The 25015-nt window shown below is 45.5% G+C and overlaps 1 protein-coding gene across 7 annotated transcripts in view; it reads right to left on the reverse strand.

Moving 5' to 3' along the window:
- Nucleotides 1–25015, reverse strand: part of CACNA1D (calcium voltage-gated channel subunit alpha1 D) — a 301559-nt gene that overhangs the window by 137932 nt on the left and 138612 nt on the right. For all 7 annotated transcript variants that reach the window (XM_004581552.2, XM_058678997.1, XM_058678996.1 and 4 more), the window contains exon 4: nt 4580–4719. In XM_004581552.2, the coding sequence (XP_004581609.2) occupies nt 4580–4719 (140 nt within the window). The remainder of the gene's footprint in view (nt 1–4579; nt 4720–25015) is intronic.

A 25015-nucleotide genomic window follows, 5' to 3' on the forward strand; every position in this document is an offset into this window, starting at 1 on the left:
CCAAACTGGCCTGCACCCACCACTTCAGTGCTGGTAGACCCACTGAGCCCTCTGCGGTTCCATCATCAATAGCTGCCTTGAGAAGCCATCATTGTCTCAGTGTCTCAGTTCCTGGCAATCTTGACAAAAGCAATAGGTCACTGGGGACTTTGAATGGAAGACTCCATCGGATGGAGATGCAGACTGCAGTTGGAAAATTCAGCGAGTCAGAATTTGATTTAAAGGAAGAAAGAGTCATCCCACTCTTCCCCTTTTGAAAACTTTTCCTCTCCTCTTTCTTGGGCTGCAATTTGGCATATTATTTTTAAAAATAAATTTATTTTACTTTTAACTTCAAAGGCACAGAGAGAAGCAGAGGTGAGAAAGATCGACAAAGATAAGAAATCTCCCATTTGCTGATTTATTAAGTGTCTGCAAAGCCAAAGCTGGGAGCCAAAAGTTCAATCCATATCTCCCACATGGGTGACAGGAACCCAGCTACTTGACCCAGTATCTGCTACCTTCCCCGGTGTATATTAGCAGGAAGCCGGATTCAGGAACCCAAGTTGGGAATCAAATACACACATTCCAATATGGGACATGGGCATCCCAAGATACGTTTTAACCATTGTAGCATCACCCACCCCTGTATATGTTTTAAAGAATGATCTACTACTCTAAAGCTCTTCATATTGAAGAAAACCTATGATCCCAGTTCAGTTCTGCTTTACATTGGCTTCCTAGATGACTTTAAAAAAGACATAACTCTCTATAAAACAAAATGCATCCATTTAAAGAGGTGTGCATTGTGGCACAGTGGGATAAGCTGTCTATTGTGACACCAGCATCCTGTATGTGTGCTGGTTTGAATCCTGACTGTTCTACTTCCAATCCAGCTTCCCAGTTTTCCCAAGTGCTTGGGCCCCCGACACTCATGTGGAAGACCTGGATGGAGTTTCCAACTCCTGGCTTCAGCTTGGCCCAGTCCTAACTATTTTCACCATTTGGAAGTGGACCAGCAGATGGAAGTTCTAACCGTGTTTTCTAAAGCTTCTCTGGCTGGTCCACAGCCTCTTTGGATTCCATATAAATATCAGACTATACTTGTCCATGTTTACCAAAATGCTGTTGGGATTTACCATACATGAGAATTCACTCTAGTGCTCATCATGAGGGCCACTGCCCTAACACTGCTGAGTCTTCCTACTGGCAAACATGGAATGTACCTCCATTCTTCAGGCCTTCTTTCATCTCTCTCAGCAAGGTTTCAACGTTTTAGCAAACTTTATATCTTCATATTTCACAGTTTCTGATATAGATGTGTTTACTGCATTTTCTACTGCCCATGCCTAGTAAACAAAAATACCCATTTTTTATATATTTTAACCCATTTTTAAAATCTAGAAACACCGTGAAATTATTCAGAATTTTAATACTTGCAAATTCACTGAGATTGTAGTGAATGTCCCACATGTACATGAAAAAACATGTATTCTCTTGTGGGTGAAGAATTCTTAAAAATACAAAGTCAGTCAAGCTGGTTGAGGGCAGATTCCCTATACCCATGGTGACACTATACCTAAATGTTCTAGCAGTGTTTCTAAGCACAGTATTAGAAGTACAACTATCATTAGATTTATCTTGTCAGCTCTTGCTTCTTGTATTTCGCCGATTCTTGTCAGTGTAACGTTTGTCTCACTACCCAAATATTTCTTGCTCTGAAGTCTACTGGATTTTAATACTATCAGTCTAACTTTACATTGATTAGCCTTTGCATTCTCTTTCTATATATTTCCATATATATATAGATATATAGATATAGATATATTATATATATTCTATATATTTATATATAGAATATATATAGAGAATATATATATGCATTCTCTTTCTATATATTTCTATATATATAGATATAGATATATATTATATATAGAATATATATTCTATATATTTTTATATATTCTATATATAGAATATATTATATAATATATGATATATAATATATAATATTATAGAATATATATTCTATATATATTCTATATATTTCCCTTCACTATTAGTTACGCTTTGGGACATCTACTGCTTTCCCAGGCTACAAACAGGGAGCTGGATGAGGAGTGGAGCAGCCAGGACATGAACCAATGCCCATATTGGATCCTGGTGCATGCAAGATGAGGATTTAACCACTAAGCTATCACTTCAGGCCCCATTGCTCTCCTTCTGATACTCCAAGTTAGACCAGTCCACTAGTTATTTCCTCACAGGTCATAGAAGTAGTGCTCATTCTTATCCTTATTATTCCTCAGTGTTATTTCTGTATACTCCAGTTATGTGTTTTCTCCTGTTAATAAGCTAAGCCAAGGCAATTTTCATTTCAGATGCTTCAATTGTTGAACTTACATTTGTTTCTTTAGAGTGTCCACTCTTTGCTCATTACAGTCATGTGTTCAAGTCCATAAACATAATTACAGCTGATGGATTTTAAAAATGTTTATTTTTAAGTGAATGACTCATTTATAAATCTGCTACTGAATTTTAAAACATGCCATTTTTGAAGTCTTGGGCAGTCCTTCTCTGTTGATGGAATCATCCCTTGTCATTTCTGGGTCCATTTCCACTGATAAACTTTCCTCTTGGTTATGAGTCACATTTTTTCCTGTGTCTAGTAATTTCTGACTAGACACTGGATATTTTCATTGCTATAAATCTGGATTTTTACTATCTTCTTTTAAAGTATTCTAAGTTTTGTGTTGGTGGTGGCCACCATTCACTTGCCTATCAGTTTGATCCATTTTAGGTGCTTTTCGAAACATCATTTACTCTAGAGGGGGGTTGGGAAATTTTCTGAAAGTGTCCCAAATTACTCAACTCCGTTCTGTCAATGAGTGTAGATATATTACAGTAAACCTTTATTTACAAAAATAGGTGGCAGGCTGGATAGACCAGGATTTAGCTCTATTGGCTACACTTAGCTGACCCTCTCTAGGGCTAGTTTAGCCCCTTCGCTAATGGCTCTTCTGGGGTCTCTATGGATAGTCTTGGTGTCTAATTAGGGCTTTGTCAACAATTTCCAGACCTAATTAGTATGACTTTTACAGGCCTCCAGCTATTCCATTTTTCTAACAGCTTCTCTTACCTTGAAGAACCATATTCCCCTTATATATAGCTTAGACTTCAGCCAAGAGAACCTCGAAGCATATCTCTGGAACTCTTCCCCTAAACAGTTCCCTCCCTTCCCACCCATGTGTCTCGAGTTTCAGCCATTTGGCCTGCCTGAACTTATTGCTATCTCATCTATTCAGCACATGCCCAGATGACGTCCTGTCACCCTGTTGGGAGCCTGAAGATGTCTTGGGCAGAAAGTCGAGGTGATCACAATACAAGCATGAAAGAAACGGAGCTAACTATCTGCATCCTCTAACTTATACTGTAGTCTGGTGCTAGGAGAAATACAGCACAATTACTCCAGAAGAAAGCCATCAGAGTCCTTCTTATTCTCTGACAGAGTCCACCAAATACAGGAAGGAAAAGCACATACCCAATACTCATTCCTTTCAGGAGTACTACCTTTGCAATGATGCTTTAGATGCAAAGTACTGTGGAGGGTTTTGGAAAGGTAACTCCTCTGGGTTGATGCTCTGGATCCTATATTAACTTCCTGGATTCAAAGGCCAAATCTCTCAGCAGCCAGCACAATTGATTTCCAATGAAAAAAATCAACAGATTCACAGTAAAAGGATAACCAGAAGAAAAAATCACCTCCATTTGATAGCAAAAGACAAAAGGCAGTTGGCACAAGTAATGGAGATGAAAACAGATGCTACTTAAAAATCTTTCTGGAGACAAATATTATTTTGGAAGCAATCCATTCTACAGGTAGGGCAAGTAAGACTTGGAGGATGGATCTGTTTTATCTTCCTCTGTGGGTATTTGGTCCAAAGATCCAGTGCTGCTCTGATACTAGTTCATTTTTCTCTTGCTGGCAACATTTCCAAGTCCAGACACACAGGTTACCCCTTTTAATTTTCATTTTCATATTCTTAAATTTTGACATCTTCTTTCTGCAACAAGACTGCAAGAGAAGACCTGTATGTCTGCATTTTATCCTACGCCAGACACGTGACTAACTTCCTTAAGGTGGAATGGTACATTGCCAGAGATTCTCCCACATGTCAGGAGAGAAAACATGAATAGTTCTGCTCAAATGATATTTGATAGCAGAGTACTTCACTGCTCTGGCGGCTTTATCCATTTTTTTTCTTAAACTAGCAGGGTGTTAGGCATAAGAGCTCTGGCCATTCCCACAGTGTTGTTCTATTGGTGGAGATCCAAGGCTCTGTAAGGTGAACCCCTTCCCTGTGAACAGCTTCAGCTCCCTTCTGGGGGATGCTACTGAAGAGAGGGAGGAGCAACAATGAGAGATTCTCCAACACTCTCTGCCCAGAGGCTGAACATCACCATTCTTAAAAACCTCCAGACAGACCTGGGACAGCTTGGGCATCAAAGAGCAGCCATCTTCCTTCAAAAGGTTGTGTTCTCTTTATGCCCGACCTCCCGCATCCCACATCAACATTTAGCCAAAGTGAGAGGGACTTACCCTACTATTACTATAACAAAATCCAGTAAATTCCATCCGTTCCTAACGTAAGCATTAGGATGCAGCAGTAATCCATACGCTATAATCTTCAAAAACGTCTCGACTGTAAAAATAATCAGGAAGGCATATTCTACTTTTTCCTGTGAAGAGAAACAAAGAAACATGCCAGGAACAACAACAACAAAAAAAAAACCAGGAATTAGAATCAGCATCTCAGAGATATAAGCTTTTTTTTTTCTCTAAGCAATTTTATGGTAAGAAATAAAACAATTACCCTGCACCTGGGCCAGGAAGGCAGTTTAATTCTAGTACTGAATTTCTCATAAGCAACTATGTATAAAATGCTTTTCATCCCATGATTGCATTTTGCCACCTGTCCTGATGGGTGTGTGCAATGAGTTGGCCTTGGATACCAGTGTGTTGTTATTTGCACACATTTGCTACACACAGCATGATTTCTGCCTGAGACTGCCAAGTCAGATGCATGAAAGGTTCCAAAGGAAGCTTCAGATAGGACGTCCTCTGGCAGAAGCAAGGAGGGTTCTATGTGCACTTTCTCTTGCTCTTGGATTTACAATTGAACTCCAAGTCAGAATCTAAGCAACAAGGTGACCTTAAGCACATTTCCTCCCTTCCTCCACCCCTGATTTCCCAGCCCATATAGCAAAAGAGTGGATTGAGAAGATACACTGTCTGCCTAAGGCCATTCTGCACTTGCTCAGGAAGCCTGGGCTCGGCCTCCAACATCTCCCACCAACCTTAGTAGACATTCCCATTTGATTGCACAGACCTCAGTGGTGCCAGCTGAGGGCTGATGACTGGGACAGCCTCTCCAGTGCCAAGCCACACAACCACATTGCACTGTGGCAAACCCATCAATCAGATCGACACATGTACTCTCTGCTCTTCCATAAAATGTTTCCTTTACATGGCTTTGGTTTCAACAGAAATATGGACTGATGGCGCATGTGCAAACTGAGTTTTCCAAGAGGCATTTCCTAGTGAGAAGTTGTGTAAATAAGAAACAACCTCAAACTCATCAAGCCTTGACTGCAAGATCCACAGAAAGCTGCTGAGGTTCTTAGGGAAATGGAAGTCATGAACTTTACCAAGATGGTTTGTGCAAAAGAGCAAAAGAACTTTGGCTTAGTAAAGAATTCACAAGCACCTCCACCACCTGACAGGCACTGTGCCAGGGACCAGGATTATGAAAATACCCTACCATGGTCCTTTTCCTTAAAAAGAAACAGCTCAGGGCCCAGCACATGGCTCAATGGCTAAATCCTAGCCTTGTATGCTCTGGGATCCCATATGGGTGCTGGTTAGTATCCTGGCTACTCCACTTCCCATCCAGTTCCCTGCTTACAGCCTGGGAAGGCAGTGGTGGATGGTCCAAAACCTTGGGACCCTATACCTATGTGGGAAACCTGGAAGGAGCTCCTGGCTTGGGATTGGCTCAGCTCCAGCCACTGAGCCAGTGGAGTGCGGATAGTTCTCTGTGTTTGCTTCTCTCCATAAATCTGGTCTGCCTTTCCAATAAAAATAAATCTTTAAAAAGCAACAGCAGAACTCCTGTGCCAGCAGGAGAGAAGTGATGAGCAATCCTGAGTCTTCCGTCTTCATTAAGGCCAAAGGGCAACCCCACCTCTCCTCTGCCTTTCTAAAGGACCTACGTTCAGAGAGAGAGGAGAGAGAGAGAAAGGGATTTTGTTGTATCATAAGTGCCCACTATCTCAGACATGTTTATCTGTGTGTCAGACAGGTAGAGAGACAGAGAACATTCTTATCTGTTGGTTCACCAGCCACAAATGCCCAAAGCTGAAGCTGGTAAGCAAGACCACAATCAGGTTTCCCCACGGGTGGCAGGAACCTTAATACTTGAGCCATCACTGCTGTCTCCCAGGGTCTGTGCCAGCAAGAAGCTAAAACCAGGAGTGTGGCCAGGAGTTAAACCCAGGCACTACGCTGTGGAACGCAGGCATCTTAATCCAACACGACAAACACCTGCCTCAAAGATGTGTTTCTACAGATGCAAATTTAAACAACTTCTTAAAAATAGTCATTTCAGGTTAACTCCTACAGACCTTCATCCCTGAAAGATGGCCAGCAGATAATGTATCCGTACGCAGAAGCCCCAACACCCTCCTATATGTGAACACGAACCTTGCGTTGGCCACCCCAGGCTCTTGTTCGTCAGCTGCCAGAGTGCTGTCCTCTGGGGCTGACCACCCCAAGTGCCGTTCCCCTCACCTTGCCACCCGTGTCTTCCCTCTCAGCCTCCGGGGGAACCACCCAACTGTGGCTGAGCATCCTGGAGGTTATCCCTCATCTGCTTCACTGTTTCTTCCTTCCCTGGTCCCAGGGTTATGGTGATAGCTGGCATTTCCAAGCCTGCCCTCCACAGCTGCCTGGGTGCCACAGAGCACCCTCCAAAACCACCTGAGAAATCCTACCCAGGTGTGAGTTAGCCAGCATCAGGAGTGTTTACAGAGGGAAACACCCCACTCCACCTCTGCAGTCATACACCTCTTCAAACCCATCCTGTTTTCAGCCACATCACACTCATCTTGCACTGTTCACCTCACGCACACCTTTCAGTCCTCACTCAGGACCCCAGCTCTGGGCTGGGGAACCCTGCAAGACATCCCCGGAGTGGCACCACACACGGTTCCACCAGAATGCTCTTGTCTGTGGGTCCATTCCCTGCCAGGTCCCCAAGCAGATGATCCCTTGAGAGGCACACAGTTCAACTGCATCCAAGAGCATGAGTTCTGAGAACAGGAACCAACATTGCTATTGGGGGGGGGTTTTAAGAGGGGAGAGATCCAGAAAGGTTTCCATGAGGCAGTGACACTAACCCTGGGAGCTCAAAGACGAAACAGTCTGTTTCTAACTGCAAGCAAAAAAAAAAAAAAAAAAAAAAAAAAAACTCTAAACAAACCAATCTCCTGGATCCTTAGTCAGCCCGGCCCTGCCCCCCAAATGTACGTAGTCAGTATGTTTTCGAGTTCTAAGAGAACAAGGTAATCTAAAAACAGCACACTGGTTTTTACAATTTCTCTTCCCGTTTTATCCTTTCTGCTTTATTTACTAGGCCAGACAGGAAGAAGAGCTTCTGCTGCCATCAATATTCATAGCAGGCCCATCCCGGTGTCGGAAGTGTTGACTTCAGAGCAGGCAAACAAGGCCTGCTTCTCCTCTCCGGCTTTTATTCCGGAAGTGATGGCCACAGGAATGCAGTGGCCATTAGCGTAACCAAATGGTTCCAGGTATTCTTTAAGCCCCTCCTCTGCCCTCCCTCCCCATCATTTTTTTTTTTTTTAAAGAATCTGGGTCCTCTTTCCAAAAAGCTTCAGTCAATGATTGGAATTATTTTTAAGAAACTTTTAAAAATACATTTATTTTTATTACAAAGACAGATTTACAGAGAGGAGGAGAGACAGAAAGATCTGCCATTTGCTGGTTCACTTCCCAAATAGCTACAACCGCAAGGGTTGAGCTGATGAAAAGGCAGGAGCCTTCTCTGAATCCCCCATGTGGGTATGCAGGGTCCCAAGGCTTTGGACCATCCTCCGCTGCTTTCCCAGGCCACAAGCAGGGACTTGGATAGGAAGTGGAGCAGCCAGGACACAAGCTAGAGTTCGTATAGGATTCTGGCATTCGAAGGTGGAAGATTAGCGTATTGAGTCATAGCACCAGTCCCTGATTTAAAAAAAAAGTTAACCTTGCTTTCCCATGACTGTGATTCTTTGATATACAATTCTACCGCATGGCTAGGAGAGTGAAACACATGCTAGCTTGAAAGCCAGTGTCCTGGGGTCCTTAAACCTGCCATTTAGGATGACTCCCACAAAAGCAGCACTTGTGTGAAACAAACGCAGTGTCTAAAGAAAATGCTATGGGGTGATCCTGGTGCCACAGTGGGTTAAAACCCCAGTTGGGACACTCGCATTCCATACTGGAGTCCTGGCTGCTCCACTTCTGATCCAGCTTCCTGCTTAGGCACCCCCAAGGAGGCAGCAATAGCAGTGATGGCTCAAGTGCTGGAGTCCCTGCCATCACAAGCAAGGCACAGATACAGCCTGGGATTTCTGATCCCATCACTCATTGCTGCAGGCATTTAGAGAATGCACCAAGGAATAGAAGATCCTATCTGATTTCTCAGCCTTCAAAACAAGCACTCTCTTAATGTTGCAAAGTGACCATCAGGAACACAGAACCATCATTTGCTTCACAGAAAGGCTGTTCATTTGAGCAAAGAGCGTTGCATTTGTAAAGTGAAAGGGGAACCAATGAAAAAGCATGATTGTTAACCAGGTCAGGCCAAAATGGGCACAGGGCTGAAGGAGCCAGGTGTGACATGTCATGAAGATGCTGAGGTCTGTAGCCATGATGGATAGGGCCCTGAGGGAGAAACAATGGCAGGGAAGAAGGAGAAGAAGGTAGTTGAGGAGGGGGCAAGCAGAACTTTCCAGAACTGGACATGAAATGAGCTGTCACTCCTCAGAGCAATCGGGTAGGGCCCTCCCTCCCCAGGCCCAACAAATGATCCGTGAGTGATCCCTGCATCCCAATCCACATCTGTCTGCCAGGCAGAGCCATGCTGTAACCAGCAGCCACCCAGCAACAGGGGTCTTCTCTCACTGGTTTGGAGTAGGCAAGGCCCTGTTAACCACCTGTTTAGAAAGCTACTACCAGACACCAAAGCCCCTGAAATCAGTCTCAAGTGACTGGAGAAACAAAAGTTCAAATCTAATTCTGAGGGGCAGCATGGTAAACTGCTGCTTGGGAGGCCTGCATCCTATCCCTGAGTTCAAGTCCCAGCCCCTCTGCTTCCCATACAGCTTCCTGCTAGCACACACACTTGAAGGCAGAACGTAACGGCTCTAACACTTGGGTCACAAACACCCATGTGGGAGACCTGAACTAAGTTCTCACTTTTGGTTTCAGCGTCATCCAGTCCTGCCTATTTCGAGTATGTGGGGAGTAAACCAGTGGATGGACGCACGCTCTTCCCCTACCACCCACCTTCATCCCCATCTGTCAAATACATAAATCTTTACAAATAGTATTCTGAATCACAGTTGATCTTAAAACAGAGAAATTCCATCAATAGGACAGTCTCTTTTATGGTAATAGTTGGTGTCCTCTTGGGCTTTCTCTCTGCTTTTCTTCCGTTAGGAAAAGGGATCCTTTCATCAGCCCATCTGTCCTTCCAAATGTCCATCTGCCCATCTACCTCTCCGCATCTGGGCATGCCTCAGTAAAGCCTGGATTCCTGACCCCACATGCCACAAGTTCTAATGGAGCCAGGTGAGATTCACCTGTGCCCTGTTCATCCCATTCACACAGTTCCAAGGCTTGGGAAAGGCTTTCCCAGCTTTCCCCTGGCAGGAGCTGCCCCAAACCCCTCTCGTCTATGACCTTTTGGTGTCCTGCAGCTGGCAGGGCATCATCTCTTACTACCGTTGCAATTCTAACACCATACCAGTGATCCTAGCATGTGTAACCAAACCAAACCAAACCAGAGCACGTATCTTCCTAAATTGCCATAAGTCCTCTCTAGCGCCAGCCTAGAATAAAGGGTCAAGCTGCTGGGACAACAGCTGATCCCAACATCTCTTGGGGTTCTGCCTTCCCATCGGTACCTGTGGTCCCCTGCTTGTGTTCTGACCTTCATGACTGTTTGCAATAACCAACCACCCTCGGTCACAGAACAACCTGCTGACTGCTTTCCCACAGCCATGCCTTTATCCACACTTATGTAAACTGCCCCCTCCCACTCTTCAGACAGCAAGTACACAGCTAGTCCTGTGACACAGGATGCACTACCAACAAACCCAGCACAGCCATGTGTATTCTTTCCACTGTCCCACCTCAGAAATTGATGCAGGAGCCCTGGGCCACAGTGGAACCATTCCATGTCCTATTTTCTCCCTTCTAGAACGTTTTCACTCCTCTTGTTCATCAAGCTAAGATGTTTTTGTTTTTTAGTTACTCTTTCTCAGCAATATCTTGTCTGGCCTCCTAGACAAGATCAGAGCCCATGACCACACAATATTCATAGCTCCTCATACTTCTTCACGGTTTTAATTCACAATTTTTAACAATTTCTGCTTTAATAGCAAGAGTACAGAAACAAATCCACACACTTCTCATCGACTGATCTTCAATGAAGGTGCGAAGAATACATAATTGAGAAAGCTAGAAAAAGCATGTATCTACACACAAAAGAATGAAAGTAGACCCTAACTTTACACCACACATAAAAACCAACTTAAATTAAACTCTAAACATTAAAGCCTGGAACTATAAAAATGGTCAAATATAACATAAGGGTAAAAAGTCCTTGACAATGATCTGGGCCAAGATTTTTTGGATATGAACTAAAAAAAAAAAATGACAAAAGCAAAAACAGACAAATGGGATTTCGTCAAAAAAGCTTCTGCACAGCAAAGGAAATAAACAGTAAACGGACAATCTACAGATGGGAGAAGCTATTTATAAAGCTTACATCTAACAAAGAGTCTACAGTCAAAGTATCTGAAGAATACAACACCAAGAAAACAAATCACCTAATTTTTAAATGGGAAAGAAGGGCAGACATTTTAGCCTAGTGGGTTCCACATCATAGTGCCTCAGTTTCACTCCTGGTTCTTGCCCCAGATTCCAGCTTCCTGCTAATGCAGATGCCAGGAAGGGAATACATAATGGATTAAGCAGTTGGGTGCATGACGTCCACATGGGAGGCACACACTGAGTCTCTGGCTCCTGGCGATAGCCTGGCTCAGCTTGCTATGGAATTTGGACAGTGAACCAGCAGATGGATTGTCTGTCTCTCTCTCTCTCTCTCACACACACACACACACACACACACACACACGCAGAGAGAGGGGGGAGGGAGAAGGGTGGGAGAGAGGGAGGAAGTGCACAGTTATCCCTCTCTGCCTCCCAAATAAAAATTAAATTTAAAATAGGCAAAGGATCTCAATGGACATATCTCCAAAGATACTTTACACATAGTCAACAAGCAGGTGGACAAATGTTCAACATCTTTCACTACCAAGGGATGTAAATTAAAACCACCCTAAGGCATGCATTTCCTCACAGCTGTTAGAATGGCTATTATCAGAAAGAGCTAAGCATTGGTAGAGAAAAAAAGAAAACCCTTTTACATCATTTGTAGGACTGTAAAATCAGTACAGTCATTAAGAACAGTACGGAAGGGCCTCAGAAAATTAAAACTAGAACTACCACGTGATTTTACAATTCTACTTGTGGGAATATACGCAAAGAAAATGAAATCCATATGTCCTAGAGATACCTGCACTCTCGTGTTCTGTGCAGAATTATCCACAACAGCCAAGATATGGAGCCAGCCTAAGTGTTCATCAAAGGGCCAGCAGGTAAAGAAAATGTGGTGTACCATACACAATGGGATACTCTTCCACCTTTAGAAAGTATGAAAGCAGTACAAACAGATTGGAGGGATTTACTTCCAAGTGAAGCAAGACAGGGACACAAAGTGAAGCAAGACAGGGACACAAAGGCAAACACCTGTGATCTCACTCAGAGGTCACATCTGAAAACTGCAAACTCAGACACAGTAGGGCTGGAACCCCACAAAGACAGCAGACCGAGAGCCACAGGAACCCAGTGCAGCTGTTGTTTCAGGTGGCTGGGTCACCTGAGGTCGCCATGAACATTCAGGAGGCACTGGCAAATGCTTCCACACCCTGCTTTTCACAGAGTGACCTCAGGCAGCCACATGGCTACTACTGCATGGCTATGAGAAGCAAATTCAAGTTTCTAGCCAGTTCCAGCGGGCGGAGCCATGTGGCAGGCAGACTCTGGGAGCTCAGAGCTGCACGGAGGCCACAGAGGTTGTCTCTGGGACATTTTCTTTCCCAACCACGTCAGGCCTTTGCCTCCCACTCCCTCAGCTCGGGAGAGGTGGATGACAACAGGGTGATACACATGACAACAGGCTGTCAAGGTCACACGTGATTTCCTTGGGCATCTACAGGCCTCAGGTCTTGTGACAATGACCAAACACTAATTTGGCTGCAGCAACTATTAGTTCACAGAACATGAAACAACTCCTATGTGTCTAGCTCCACCTGGTAGGGAAAGAGCACAACTCTACCCCAGTCCCACATCTGCCAAACCGCACCTGAGTTTCTGGGTTAATCCACCTGAGTCACACCAAGATGATCTCAGCCACTCCAAGGATTCCTGAGAAAGTTACAGGCACCCAGGAAGCTCATCTTCTACTAAACCACCTGAGGGGGCACCATGGAGGTGAAGCCACCACACTATGTCACAGGTGCTCTGAACACACCTGTCCTGCAGGTAGGATGCTGAGCTCCTGCTATGAAGCAGCTTCCTGGTCCAAGTAGCACTGCCCCTGCTGATGTGCAAGTAACGAGCCGGGGTTCTGGTCCTGGGTCACCACATGGCAGCTGTGTGGACTCGGGACAGGGACTTGACCTTTCCTTGTTGCAGTTTCTTCACCAGAGCAAGAGAATAACAAAATGCATTTACTTCAAGTATCAGTGAGGCAACTGCCTGGGCCACTGCACAGTATCTGGCACAAAGCAAGCATTAAATATCCTCAAAGTTAACACAGACAATGCACCCCAACTCACCCTGACCCTGTACGTCCAAACAATGTCTGTCACACACACACACACACACACACACACACACACACACACACTCCCTCTCCCTCTCCCTCTCTCTCCTGAAGGAAGCCCTGGTCTGGCCAAAGATAAGGGAGATAGAGCTGCTGCTTCCAAGTCTGCCCCATGCCTTCCTGGACCATCCAGCTAGAGCGTGTCCATAAGCCTGTGATAACCATGACAGGCAGGAGGGACAAAGGGATCCACCTCTCCAGGCCTCAGGTGACCCTGCACTGCGAAGGTAAAACGATCAGACACCTTGAGGATGGGCAGAACAGATGGCATCTGTGTCATCTGGAAACCGCTTTGGGGAAAAAACAACCTGAATTTGCTGGTACCTTTTGCCTCGTGAATGCGTTGTGACAACAAGAACACAGACCCTTTCTCAGAGTTTCATAAACCTTTAAGGGTGGAGTAATCAGTGAGCGAGACCCAGGGTTTGATCATGTACTTGGAAGAGAAGACTCCATGCTCAGAACTCACCATTACTTTAGGACAAGAGTGAATTCTATTCACTAAGACATATTGAGGACCTGGCGCAGTAGCCTAGTTAAATCCTTGCCTTGCACAAATCAGGATTCCATATAGGCACCAGTTTGTGTCCCTGCGGCCTTCTTTCCCTTTCAGCTCCCTGCTTCTGGCCTGGAAAAGTAGCTGAGGATGGACCAAAACCTTGGGAGCATGCACCTGTGTGGAAGACCGGGAAGAGGCTCCTGGCTACAGATCGGCTCCACTCCAGGCACTGTAGCCTCTTGAGGAGTGAATCAGCATATTAAAGATACTCCTTTCTGTCTCTCCTCCTCTCTGTATAGCTGACTTTCCAATAAAAATAAATCTTTAATTAAAAAAGAGACATTGAGAGGCTTGAAATCCAGGCAGCAGTCCACCACAGGCCCTGTGGATGTAATGAACAATGAGTTGCACAGGACCAAGTCTCAGAAGCCCTGGTGTACACCTGAGGAATTGGCATCTCTTACACTGGCTGGGTGGCCAGGTCTTGTCACTCAAATCTCACTTTCACCTCCCATTTGACAGCTTCCAGAGGGTACATAAAGGGCTTTGCTACCATTTCCAGGCAGAAGAGCCACACAGCCTTTTCCAACCAGTTCCACTCCCACGGCACTAGACAGCTCCAGGAGTAGTAACTCAAGGACTCAAGTTGGTTAAGCAGTTGAAAAGCTGGTTAATAATCTCTACTCTTCTTTGAAAGGAAACAGCAATAAAACCATGGCAGCAAGAAGACAGACATTTGAAATAGGGGGAAAGAGAACCTTAGGAAGGTAGGTAGCAAGAGAACATGATACAGTTGTTAAAAAGGAGAAGGCGGAGGACGGGTGTTTGGCCTAGCGGTTAAGATGCCCATGGTCCCCTATCAGAGAACCTGGGTTTGAATCCCAGCTCCACACCTGATGCTAGCACCATAGGGGGCAGCCGGAGATGGTTCCTGGCCCTGCTGGCCTGGCTTGAAACCTGGCCATTGAAGCATTTGGGGAACCAGCAAATGGAAGCTCTCCTTCTGTCTCAAAGACATGTAGGAGATCATCCCTAGCTCTCTGCCCACTTAGCCTATGTGGAAGTCAAGAATGGTGGGCTATACCCCAGTATCTCTTAATTCTCCTTGGAAAAGTTGTGCTGGGACTTCCTTGATAGGCAAATTTAAGAAATCAAACATGCACAGCTTACCTGCCAGTCACATGTGGTGAATGTGACCAGAGGCATACCTTCGAGCTTATGTGCCATATGCAATGTATGGCCTACCTGCATGTGACCTGGAGGCATATCTGCCAGCCTTGCATGCAGAACGTGACCTGTGACTTGGTTGAGGGTCCAGAGAGATAGACATGCCTTCTAGCCAGTTACAGTGTCATTGTTAGGTGGGAGGACTGTCAAGGAACACCCGTCTGCCTTCCCCTTTCCTACTCTATATACGTTTGTGCCCATTTTACAATAAATGGACATGCTCAATCAGACCGTATCTAGTGGTTCTTGTGGCCAAAGAACACCGTCGCCTCACCCCCTCGGTGGTCTCTGTGCACCGAAAAACCCCTGAGAAAGACAAATTAACATAATAATAATAATAATAATAATAACAACAACAACAGCAAGGTGTGATCATCCATAAAGGTAGAAAAGGACTTCCGGGATTGATGATTACAGGAGTAGCATGAGTGGAGCACCCCTTTGGTATCTCTTCCTGATGGAACAGAAATAAGACCATGATGCGGAGCCATTCCATGAAGATTCAGCTTTGCTCACCCTGCTGGCTCTGGGAATCCAAAGGTTAAAACCCATACTCCCTCCACTGTGGTTTGGAACTATCCAGAAAAAAAAAAAAACCCACTGCCTGTGTACCAGAATCATGCCTTGCGCTCCTGTCCTAATTCCCTACCCAATTTGGCAGAACAACAATTTGCATAGCACTGACCTTGTAAGAAACATGACAAGTAATCTTGAGTTTACTGAAAGTGTATGGGAGACTCTGCACAGGCCGTTTTGTATAAGGGACTTTGGGCAGAGCTCAGCTTCCGCCATGGGACCTGGCCCAAGCCACAGCTGCAGGCCTCAGGTTTTTAACAGCTAACGTAAAACGAAAGAAACCGGAGCAGTGACTCAAATCACCCTGTTCCTTGAATGAAATTATTTCTCTGTGGGGGAAAAAAAAAGTCACTCTCCAGAGCATTTACATAGAGAGAAAAAAAAATCAGCTGACAATAGGAATTGAGCACCAATTACTGGAAGTAGAAAACATTTGCCTACCGTCATGGAATTTATACCATAATGGAAGGGAGAAGACTGTTTAAATGAAATTCATATGAAAGCAATCTAGCAGTTTGTATCTATCAATTTTCAAAAAATGAAAAAGAATGGAAAACATCAGAATGCACAAGAAATACAAGAATGAAGTAAGTGTGTATCTTCATCCAACTCCTATTTCAGACAATCTGTACACATATATTTGGGGGTGACAGTGTCAAAGTAACCATATCAATCACAGTGTGCCAAGGTTAAAAATTCATCAAGAAACACTGCTCTGGAAGCCACAAATCTGGACCCATATATGACAAGGCAGAGCCTCTCATGGCCAGCAGAGCCAAGCCCTCAGGAAGAAAACCCACTGACCAGAAAGAACCCACTGATCGAGTGATGAGAATGGAGGTAGATTCCTGAGACTGGTTTCTAAAGGGAGAGATGAGGTGAGGAGACAGACTGAGGTTAGCCAGGCAAGAAGTTTGCTGTGCCCCAGAGGCGGGGATCTCTTGGATAGCACCTACTCTAAGGCCTGCCTGGGGGAAGGGAGAGAGGAGAGGACTAGACCAAGAAGACAGCTGGCAGAGAAAGGAAGTGTGCAAGTCCTTACAATGGAGCACCCAGGGCAGCTGGCAGGAGGGGAAAGGAACAACATTCATCAAATTGACAAATAGGAGGCCCCCTAGCCAACCAACAGCAGCATCTTACAGCAGACAACTCCATGAACCCCACAAAGCGAAAGGACAGCACCAGCTCACACACACCTGCAATGAAGAAAAGATGCACCATCCACCTGCAAGCTAGACAGGGATAGGAGAAGGTGCCCACAGACTTGATTTGATCAACTTTAAGGTCAGATGGGAAATGGCTCATTCAAACGCATCCATCCAAAGACCAGCATCGTGGCAGAGCTGATTAAGCCCCCACTTGGGATGTCTGCATCCCAAATTACACCACTGGCTTGAGCCCCTGCTCTTCTGCTTCCAATCCAGATTTTTGTTAACGCATACTAGCTATTACAGGCATTGGGGGGATAACCAGCAAACTAGGATCATTTCTGTCTCTACCTCTACCTTCCTCTTTCCTTTCCTCTCTCTCCCTCCTTCCCTATCTGTCACTCTTCCAAGCAAATATTGAAAACGAACACCCCTAACCAGGACAGGAATGGAAATGACACCCTACTGAACCCTGAACCCAGAGAAGCAAATGACAGAGAGGAAAGAGGAGGGGGACAGGGCAGCACATGGGTACTAAACACCTGCGTCATGCATCATCACCAAAGATGAGGGGCGATACCATGAGCTGCCAGGTTTGGCGCTGGAGCTGCCAGGCCCGCAAATCCTCTGAGCCCTCAAGGAACAGATGAGACGAGGGGAGTGGATGGACCTCTCTATGGCCGAGGCCAGCTCTACCAAGCCTGACGCTGCATTTTTGAAAGCATCTTTGTGTGTCTTTATTCACTGAAAGCAATTCTTTCCCAGCTCTCTGGAGACTGTGCTGAGACATTCAACTGTGCAGTTATGACGAACACATCTGAGCCCTGATTCTGCTCTTTACCAGCCATGTAGCCCCTTGGAAACACTGGCTTATTCATCCTTTCAGTGGGATCAACGGCACCAACTTCATGGACAGCGAGACAGGCCTGGTTTGTGGTTTGCAGGTGTCAAACCTGGCTGCTGGCACTTGTGCTGTGATGGTTCTACAGAAGGGTCTTCCCAAGCTCTGGGACATAAGAGCAGCTCTTGCCAATCAAAAGCTGGAAGGTTCTGGAAAGTGGAGATCAACCTACTCAGCTTTACTGGGCTCCCAAGGTCAAGCCCCTGGGGAACACACCAAGAGGTCCCTCCCAGAAACATCCACCTCCTCAACAAAGACTAGCATTGAAGGCTCAGAAACACCACAGAGGCACCTTGGAATCACAACCACACAAGTCCTGTTTGGAGCTCAAAACCACTTCCACTCTAAATCAAGCAGAAGCAGGCGCCTTTTGGTGTCTCCATTTATTCATGTGAGACAGACGAAGAGTGGTGAGAGGTCTCTTCGAACAGGCTCCCTCCCTCAAATGCCAACAAAGGCCACAGCTAGCTCAGGCTGAAGTTTGGAACTTGGAACTCCATCCACGTCTCATTGTGCAAGATCTCAACTTCTTCAGCCACCACCTACTGCCTCCCAGGGTCTGCATGAGCAGGAAGCGGAAATGGGGGCCCAGCACGAAGTATGGAACCCAGTCACCATCAGAGCGGACACAGACTTCCTCAGGGCTGAGCTGAACGCCCACCCCGACACATGCCTTTTAATCGTTTCATCATCACTGTGCTCAATCATCATTTTGATAATGATTGGTGCTGGGAAGGGTAACAAGCTTCATCTCAACTGCTTCGATTCAAAATTCATTTAACATTGTGTGACCAAGCAGAATCATTACACTTGAGCTCTGCACTTCACAAATGTGCCTTCTAGGAGGAATTATCAAATTGCTCTGTATTTTAAAGCTGCCTTTGTGTGTCTGTATACTTGACTTTCTATAGTCACTCCCTACTAATTTGGTATTCGGGCGCAGCCATAGCATTAAGCTATCTTTGAGACATATGAACATGAAGAGCCCATGAAAGCTTAAACAGCTAAATAGATGCTATTTTCTAAATCTCTAGGTTTATTATTTATAAAACATCCTAGTGAGTTAGAATAAAATGGAGCAAACAAATGCAGGTTTTCCTTTAATTACAGTAATGTGGGTGAATCAGACCTCAAATGTTTGGAAATTACTACTTTCTACGATTTGTGATTCTGCTCAAATGCCAAACTTAAAAAAAAACCCAAACCCAGAACAAATAGTTCAATTTTAACATCCAATCTTGCGGTTTTTTTTTTGTTTTTTTTTACAACCCAGACTTACGATATTACCAAGACAAAGCTGAGAGGTAAAATTAACCCTGATTACCCAGTAACCAAAAGTTCTGAAGCAGCACCTCTGTGTGGCCTACACTCAGCCAGGCTACAGTTGGCTTTAAATGGGCAGACTTCCAGGACTCCAAGCCAAGGGAAACTGAAATCTAGCTGGATACTTCCTGGTCAACAGTCTATCTTAGGCAGCAAACTGAGCCTGTTACTTGGATTTGAAATGTCCACTTGGTCCAGCTAACCTTGGACAAGCTCTGCCCTCTTCTGCACCTTGGCTTTCTCATCAGTGACAGGCATACATGAAAACACTGTGTGGTATGAAGTGCATAGTAGGCATGCAACAGAAAGCCTACCTAATGGATCACACTCAATAGTTATGGGGATAGGAACTCAAGTCGTGAGCTCTTCTCTATGACACTAGATGCTCTTTTACTTAGATTCTCCTGAATCTAGTTCTGGCCTTTCCCATTCCTTTGGGGTAAAAGATAAAGACTAATGCCCAAGCCCCCTAATGAACTCTTGCCCACTCAGTAAATTTCTAGCACATCTGCTCATTTCTGTTCCCAACAGTCCAGGTGTACAACATACCCACAGCTGGTTGTGTTTGTGCTCAAGTTTATGTCTGTTGGGTTTATTACTGTGACTTCCCAACTTAATTGAATAGTGTCTCAGATGATGAATTTTTTAAAAAGATGTTACTTCTATAAAACCAGCTTGAATCCTATATAAGCACTGGATAACGACCGTTGTTAAATATTTTATTGCTGTTAAATCAGATATGAGGGAGAGACAAGTTCAAGAGCCAAAAACCATCAACTTTTACAATTGCTCTCAGTTTTCTTCTTGGGCATCTTTAAGTTTTTAAAGATAAAAATATTTTAAAATAAAACACACCTGTGAAGGACAGACACATAGCAAAGAAAATAGGTGGTCTGATTCTCAGGGATATGATCCTTAAAACAAACAAAACAAAACAAAACAAAAAAACCAGCCTGCAACTCTGCTGCAAAAAAAAAAAAAAAAAAAAAAAAAGATTAAAAAACAAACAAATCAATGTCCAGGCAAATACTCCAGGTTAAAATCAGCCTTAAGATGTGTCTCTATCTTCTTCAATGAGTTTCCCTGCACTGACATTTTGGGAAGATGTAATTGGAGCATTCAGAAGAGGATGGTTATAGTGACAAATTAATTAGTCCAATGACCAGGTCAGATAGCAGGATAGGTGCTGCAGGAGGCCAATGAGACAAATCATGCTTTACCTTACCCTGTCCTCAGCTCCTTCTGGGACCTGGCAATTGAAGGGACTCTATACAAGTTTAGAAACTGGCAACGAAGTGCAAATGTGTCATCAGTCAGCAGTGTAATGTGGACTCACAGAAATACCTCAATGCTCTTACGCTAACTTTTGAACAAGTGGTGGGGAGTACCAAGTGGGAAAAAAAATTTGAGCAAGAAAGACGTGTACTGTGTCACACATGGACGAGAGGAGAGCAGCTGCTGGTAGAAAGCTACAATTGGTAAGAGCATCCCAGGAGCACACCTGAGTACCAGACAGCTAACTCCCAAACTGAACCATGACTTCATGGGTAGAGATGACAATACTTTCCTTCTGTGTTGTATTCTATGTTGGATATATCACTTCTGAGCATCTGTTCTGTGCAAGAAGGGCGAAAAGGGACAGGAGGGGTGGTGGATATGTGACCTACATGGTTCACAGCAGCATGCCTGGGTTTGGTATTATCTTTGGCTGACTCCAGATTCCTGTCAATGCAGATCCTGGGAGGCAATGGTGATGGTCCAAGTGGTTGAGAACCTGCTACCCATATGGAGCACCTGGACTGCACTCCTGACTCCTGCCTCCAGTTCCAGCTCTGTCCCTGTGGATAGTTGGGGAATGAACCCATCAGCCTACACCAATTGCCACAATCATGTGTCACATTCGTAAGAGAAGACTCAAGGCCAACTGAAGCTGAGATTCTATTTACAATTAGCAGGAAGTGGTCCAAGTTGGTGAAGGGTAACTGGACAGGTACAAAGCTACCTTCTCGGACTGGATGAGATAGCAACAATTCAAAACCTGTGTTTTTTATTAGACCAGGGATTGGCAAATTATGGCCTCCAATTTGCCAGCTACATTTTTATAAATAAGATTCTATTGCAACACAGCCACTCACGCTTGCTCACTTATTGCTTCTGCAATACAATAGAGTTGGGTGGTCACCACAATTCTTTATGAAAACAGTTTGCTGGCCTTTAATCTGGGTGCTTGGTGCCAGGGAGATAGATGCTTTTCACTTCTCGTTCAGAAAAAGAAAGGGGGTTTGTGATTATCTAGCCCTGTTTCTAAGATGACAAAAGGGACAGTATCGTATCATTGCTTCAAAACTAGGATATATGTAGACCATGAGCAACATCTTTGCAAACACAAACATTCCAACCAACAGGTTCCACAAATTTACAGCTGTTAACATCAAGGTTGGCCACTGAGGCTTGGCGAAACACATGTATAGTGACAACTGGCTCTCAACTTTGCATGAAGGGACACTCTACCATTCTCAAGCGCAGGCACAAAAACCGAATCTTTGAGGGAATTTCTTTTAGCAAAGCTTCAAGGACCTGATTCCTCCTTATTCCCAAAGCAGCTTTTGGTTTTCCTTTGTATTTAACCAATGTTTCTACAAAGTCTATTAAAAGAAAACCCCACAGCCACTGTGAAAATGGGTTGAATAATAGTTCCTGTGCAACACTTGCAGTGCTGTGGCAGCCAGCCTCTGGAGCTGGGGAGTGAACGCTGTAATTTTGTCCGTCAGTGACGATGTCAGCATGGAGCCTGCTTGGAGCAGTATGGATTGACCCTGTGCTTAGAGTTCAGGGAGACAATGATCATCCCCTTAAGTAAGGCTTTGCATCCATCATCCCTCAAGTCTGGTAACAAATATCCTCCCAGAATGGGAGCATCACCCAAGAGCACAGCAAGGCAGCCTCCAAAAAAAGGTACACACCCTGCATTTGACCCCTGTGCCTTTCTGTGTCTCTTCAGGCACCACAGCGTCAGTTGTGACACAATTCACTGCTTTGTGCTAAAGGGGAGCTGAACGCTTCCTGTCTCTTAGTTGATAGGACTCCCTGCAAGAAACGACAAGCACTACATACTCACTGGTCCAAGAAAGCAACAAACAGGTCAGGACATCTCCCCAGTTGTCCCCATCAACTAAGTTCCTATCCACTCCTGGGGTCATTTGTAGGGAAGGCTGAGACAAAGAGGACCAGGGGGCAAAGAATGGTCAGCTGGGGGAGGGGGAGAGAAATCAGAGGCATGCTGTCACCTCAGATGCAAGGAGCAAGGCCTCAAGAGAACCTTCAAGATGGCCATGTTCTCAAGGACAAAGCACCTCGGTCCCCAGGGCACTCTCTGCTCTGGCTTCAGGCCTGGACTGCCCCCTCCACATGCCTGAGCGAGGACAATCATCACACTGCCCTTGGGCCTGGCAAGGACCCATGAGCTTCCTCTGAGCCAAGTGGACCCCACAGGGTAGCAAGGCCTAAGCTCTTTCTGGGCCATCACCCAAAGGGCCTGGACACCATACAAGGTCATGCTCGCAATCAGAGGCTGTGCAGGAGCAAGCAGAGTAAGCCACATGTCCTTGTCAGGACCTGTGACAATGGGGAGCACCCTCCCCCCCCCCACCCAGCAGAGTCTCACACAAACCGCAAGGGATCAGCAGCTGGATGCCTGTCAGGGAGAAGGCACTGTCCTCCAGCCAGCTTTAGTTGGAGGAGATACAAAAGCCAACCAGGAGAAAACCTCAGTCAGGTTCAGGTAGGTGACAAGGTGTTAGACCCTTTACTGCTATCTCTCCCACAGAGATGGAGCAAGCAGACCCGAGGCAGGGGGCAGGGGTCTCAGGTGACAACAGTCGTGTTTCAGACAGGAAATCTACCCCGGGTGTCAGGAAGGAAGCCAAGGGGGAGGCACAACCTGTTACAGAGCTTGGAAACGGGAACTCGCTTCATGATTCTTTAGTCAGCAAAAGGTAGGCGGGAAAACTGAGGCTCAGGACGGGAACCTGCACAACATCGTAAACCCCTACCACCTGTCTATCATAACACTTTCATGTGACCTTATGATTGACTTAAAAAAATAACAGGAAGTGACAGAGGGACTCAGTTCAGGCTAAACAGCTTCTGACTGACGGTCTGGTTTTTTTTTTTCTTTGTTTTTTTCTATTTGACGAGCACCGTGGTCTCCATAGATTCCCCAGTTTTGTCTGTCTGGGATACTCGGAGGCCTCTGCACACCAACATGGTCACTGAGCTACACAGATCTCATCAGGGAACCAGCCATCTTCTTATACAACTTCTTTTCTAACCTGTTAGTTGTATATTTCAATACAAATATATTTCAAAAACTTCTTGAAACATGAGATCAAATATATTCAGTTTGATGCAAAACATTACCAGATCCATGCATACAAGACATCTATGAAAAGTTAATATATGGACAGCATATATTACTTAAAATGATTATACTCATGTCTCCAAAAGATTCTATGCACCAAAATAAATATATCTTTTAATTCCATTTTGCCACAAAGCTTTGAAAGTGCCCTTGGAGTCTCAGCAAATTTCTTCTGAATACACTTCACACAGCAGGGGCACCTAACAGATGCCCTGGTCAGGTACATCTGGCTGTGCCAGTAAACACAACACACACATGGTAGAGAAAGAATGACAAACAGCACATCTTCCAGGAAGAGTGAGCCATGCCACCTGTCCCTCAAGCAATCACACAATGAGAAGAGCAGAGATACAAGAAGCCCTGGGGAGTGGAGGTATAAGGCAGGCGCCCACCTGACCCACGGAGCAGGTGCAGGAGATACAGTGAGAATGCCGCTGGTGACACCTTTCTGCCTGCCTAGCTCTTCCTAGTGTGGGATTGGCAGCACACCTTGAGGTCTATGCCACCCTCAACAGGACCAGCACTCTCCAGTCACCTATACCACCTCCTGGAGGCCCTGCCAGGGCACAGTCTCAATGCCAGTACCTCCAAGAGGTGGTCTTTGCCTCTTCCATTCACTATACTCAGGAAAAGAAGACTGGAGTGTGCTGAGATTCAGCTCTTGCCAGGGACTTGGAAGCCCTGGTATCTCAGGAGGAGAGGAAGCACAGAAACCCCAACTCCTTAACACACATGATGTCTATCCCTCCTGCAAGCCCTTCTGTCCCTTTACAGAAACACAGTCAGGGGGCCGGCGCTGTGACTCAACGGGCTAATCTACTACCTGCAAGAGCACCACATGGGCATGTCCCAGCCGCTCCACTTGCCATTCAGCTCCCTGCCTGTGGCCCGAGAAAGCTGCAGAGGTTTGGGACTCCAAACCCACATGGGAGACCTGAAGGAAGCTCCTGGCTCCTAGGTTTGCATTGGCTCATGTCTGGCCACTACAGTCACTTGGGGAGTGAAACAGTGGACAGAAGATCTTACCCTCTGTCTCTCCTCCTCTCTGTAGATCTGTCTTCCTAATAAAAATAATAAATCTTAGGAAGGAAGGGAGGAAGGGAGGGAGGGAGGGAGGGAGGGAAGGAGGGGAGGGGAGAGGAGAGGAGAGAAGAGGAAACACAGTGAGCATCTGCCTCATATTCTTACACTGTGGCACAATTCAGCCTGTCGGCAGCATGCTTTTAGTTCCTCTGAGTTTTTCCACACAGTAACAGGCAAACTCTTCCTAGACCACCTGCAAACAAGCCCCCAGATAACACCTGGACAAGTTCAAACCCAGGGTCCATCACCTGAGGAATTTACAGTCCCCCATTGATACTGTTTACTGCCACCTCCTCCCTTCCAACGTCACAGCCTGCGGACCAAGCGATGCATTATAGAATCACAAATCATGGCAACAGCATCCTAGACTGGTGGAGGTACAGCAGAGTACCTATTAGAGTACTTCCTAGGTGCCGTGCCCGCTCTTAGGAGGCACACACACACCAGGGAACACAGCTCCCAGGTGGGCAGGGGCTGGCAGGCACGGAGGGTAACCAAGGGGCAGGGCAGGGCAGGGCAGAGCACAGGGGACAGCCAGAGCCTGACTTCACCAGCCTGAAGTGC

Source organism: Ochotona princeps, chromosome 21 (genome assembly GCF_030435755.1).
Source record: "Ochotona princeps isolate mOchPri1 chromosome 21, mOchPri1.hap1, whole genome shotgun sequence".
Classification (NCBI taxonomy): Eukaryota; Metazoa; Chordata; class Mammalia; order Lagomorpha; family Ochotonidae; genus Ochotona; species Ochotona princeps.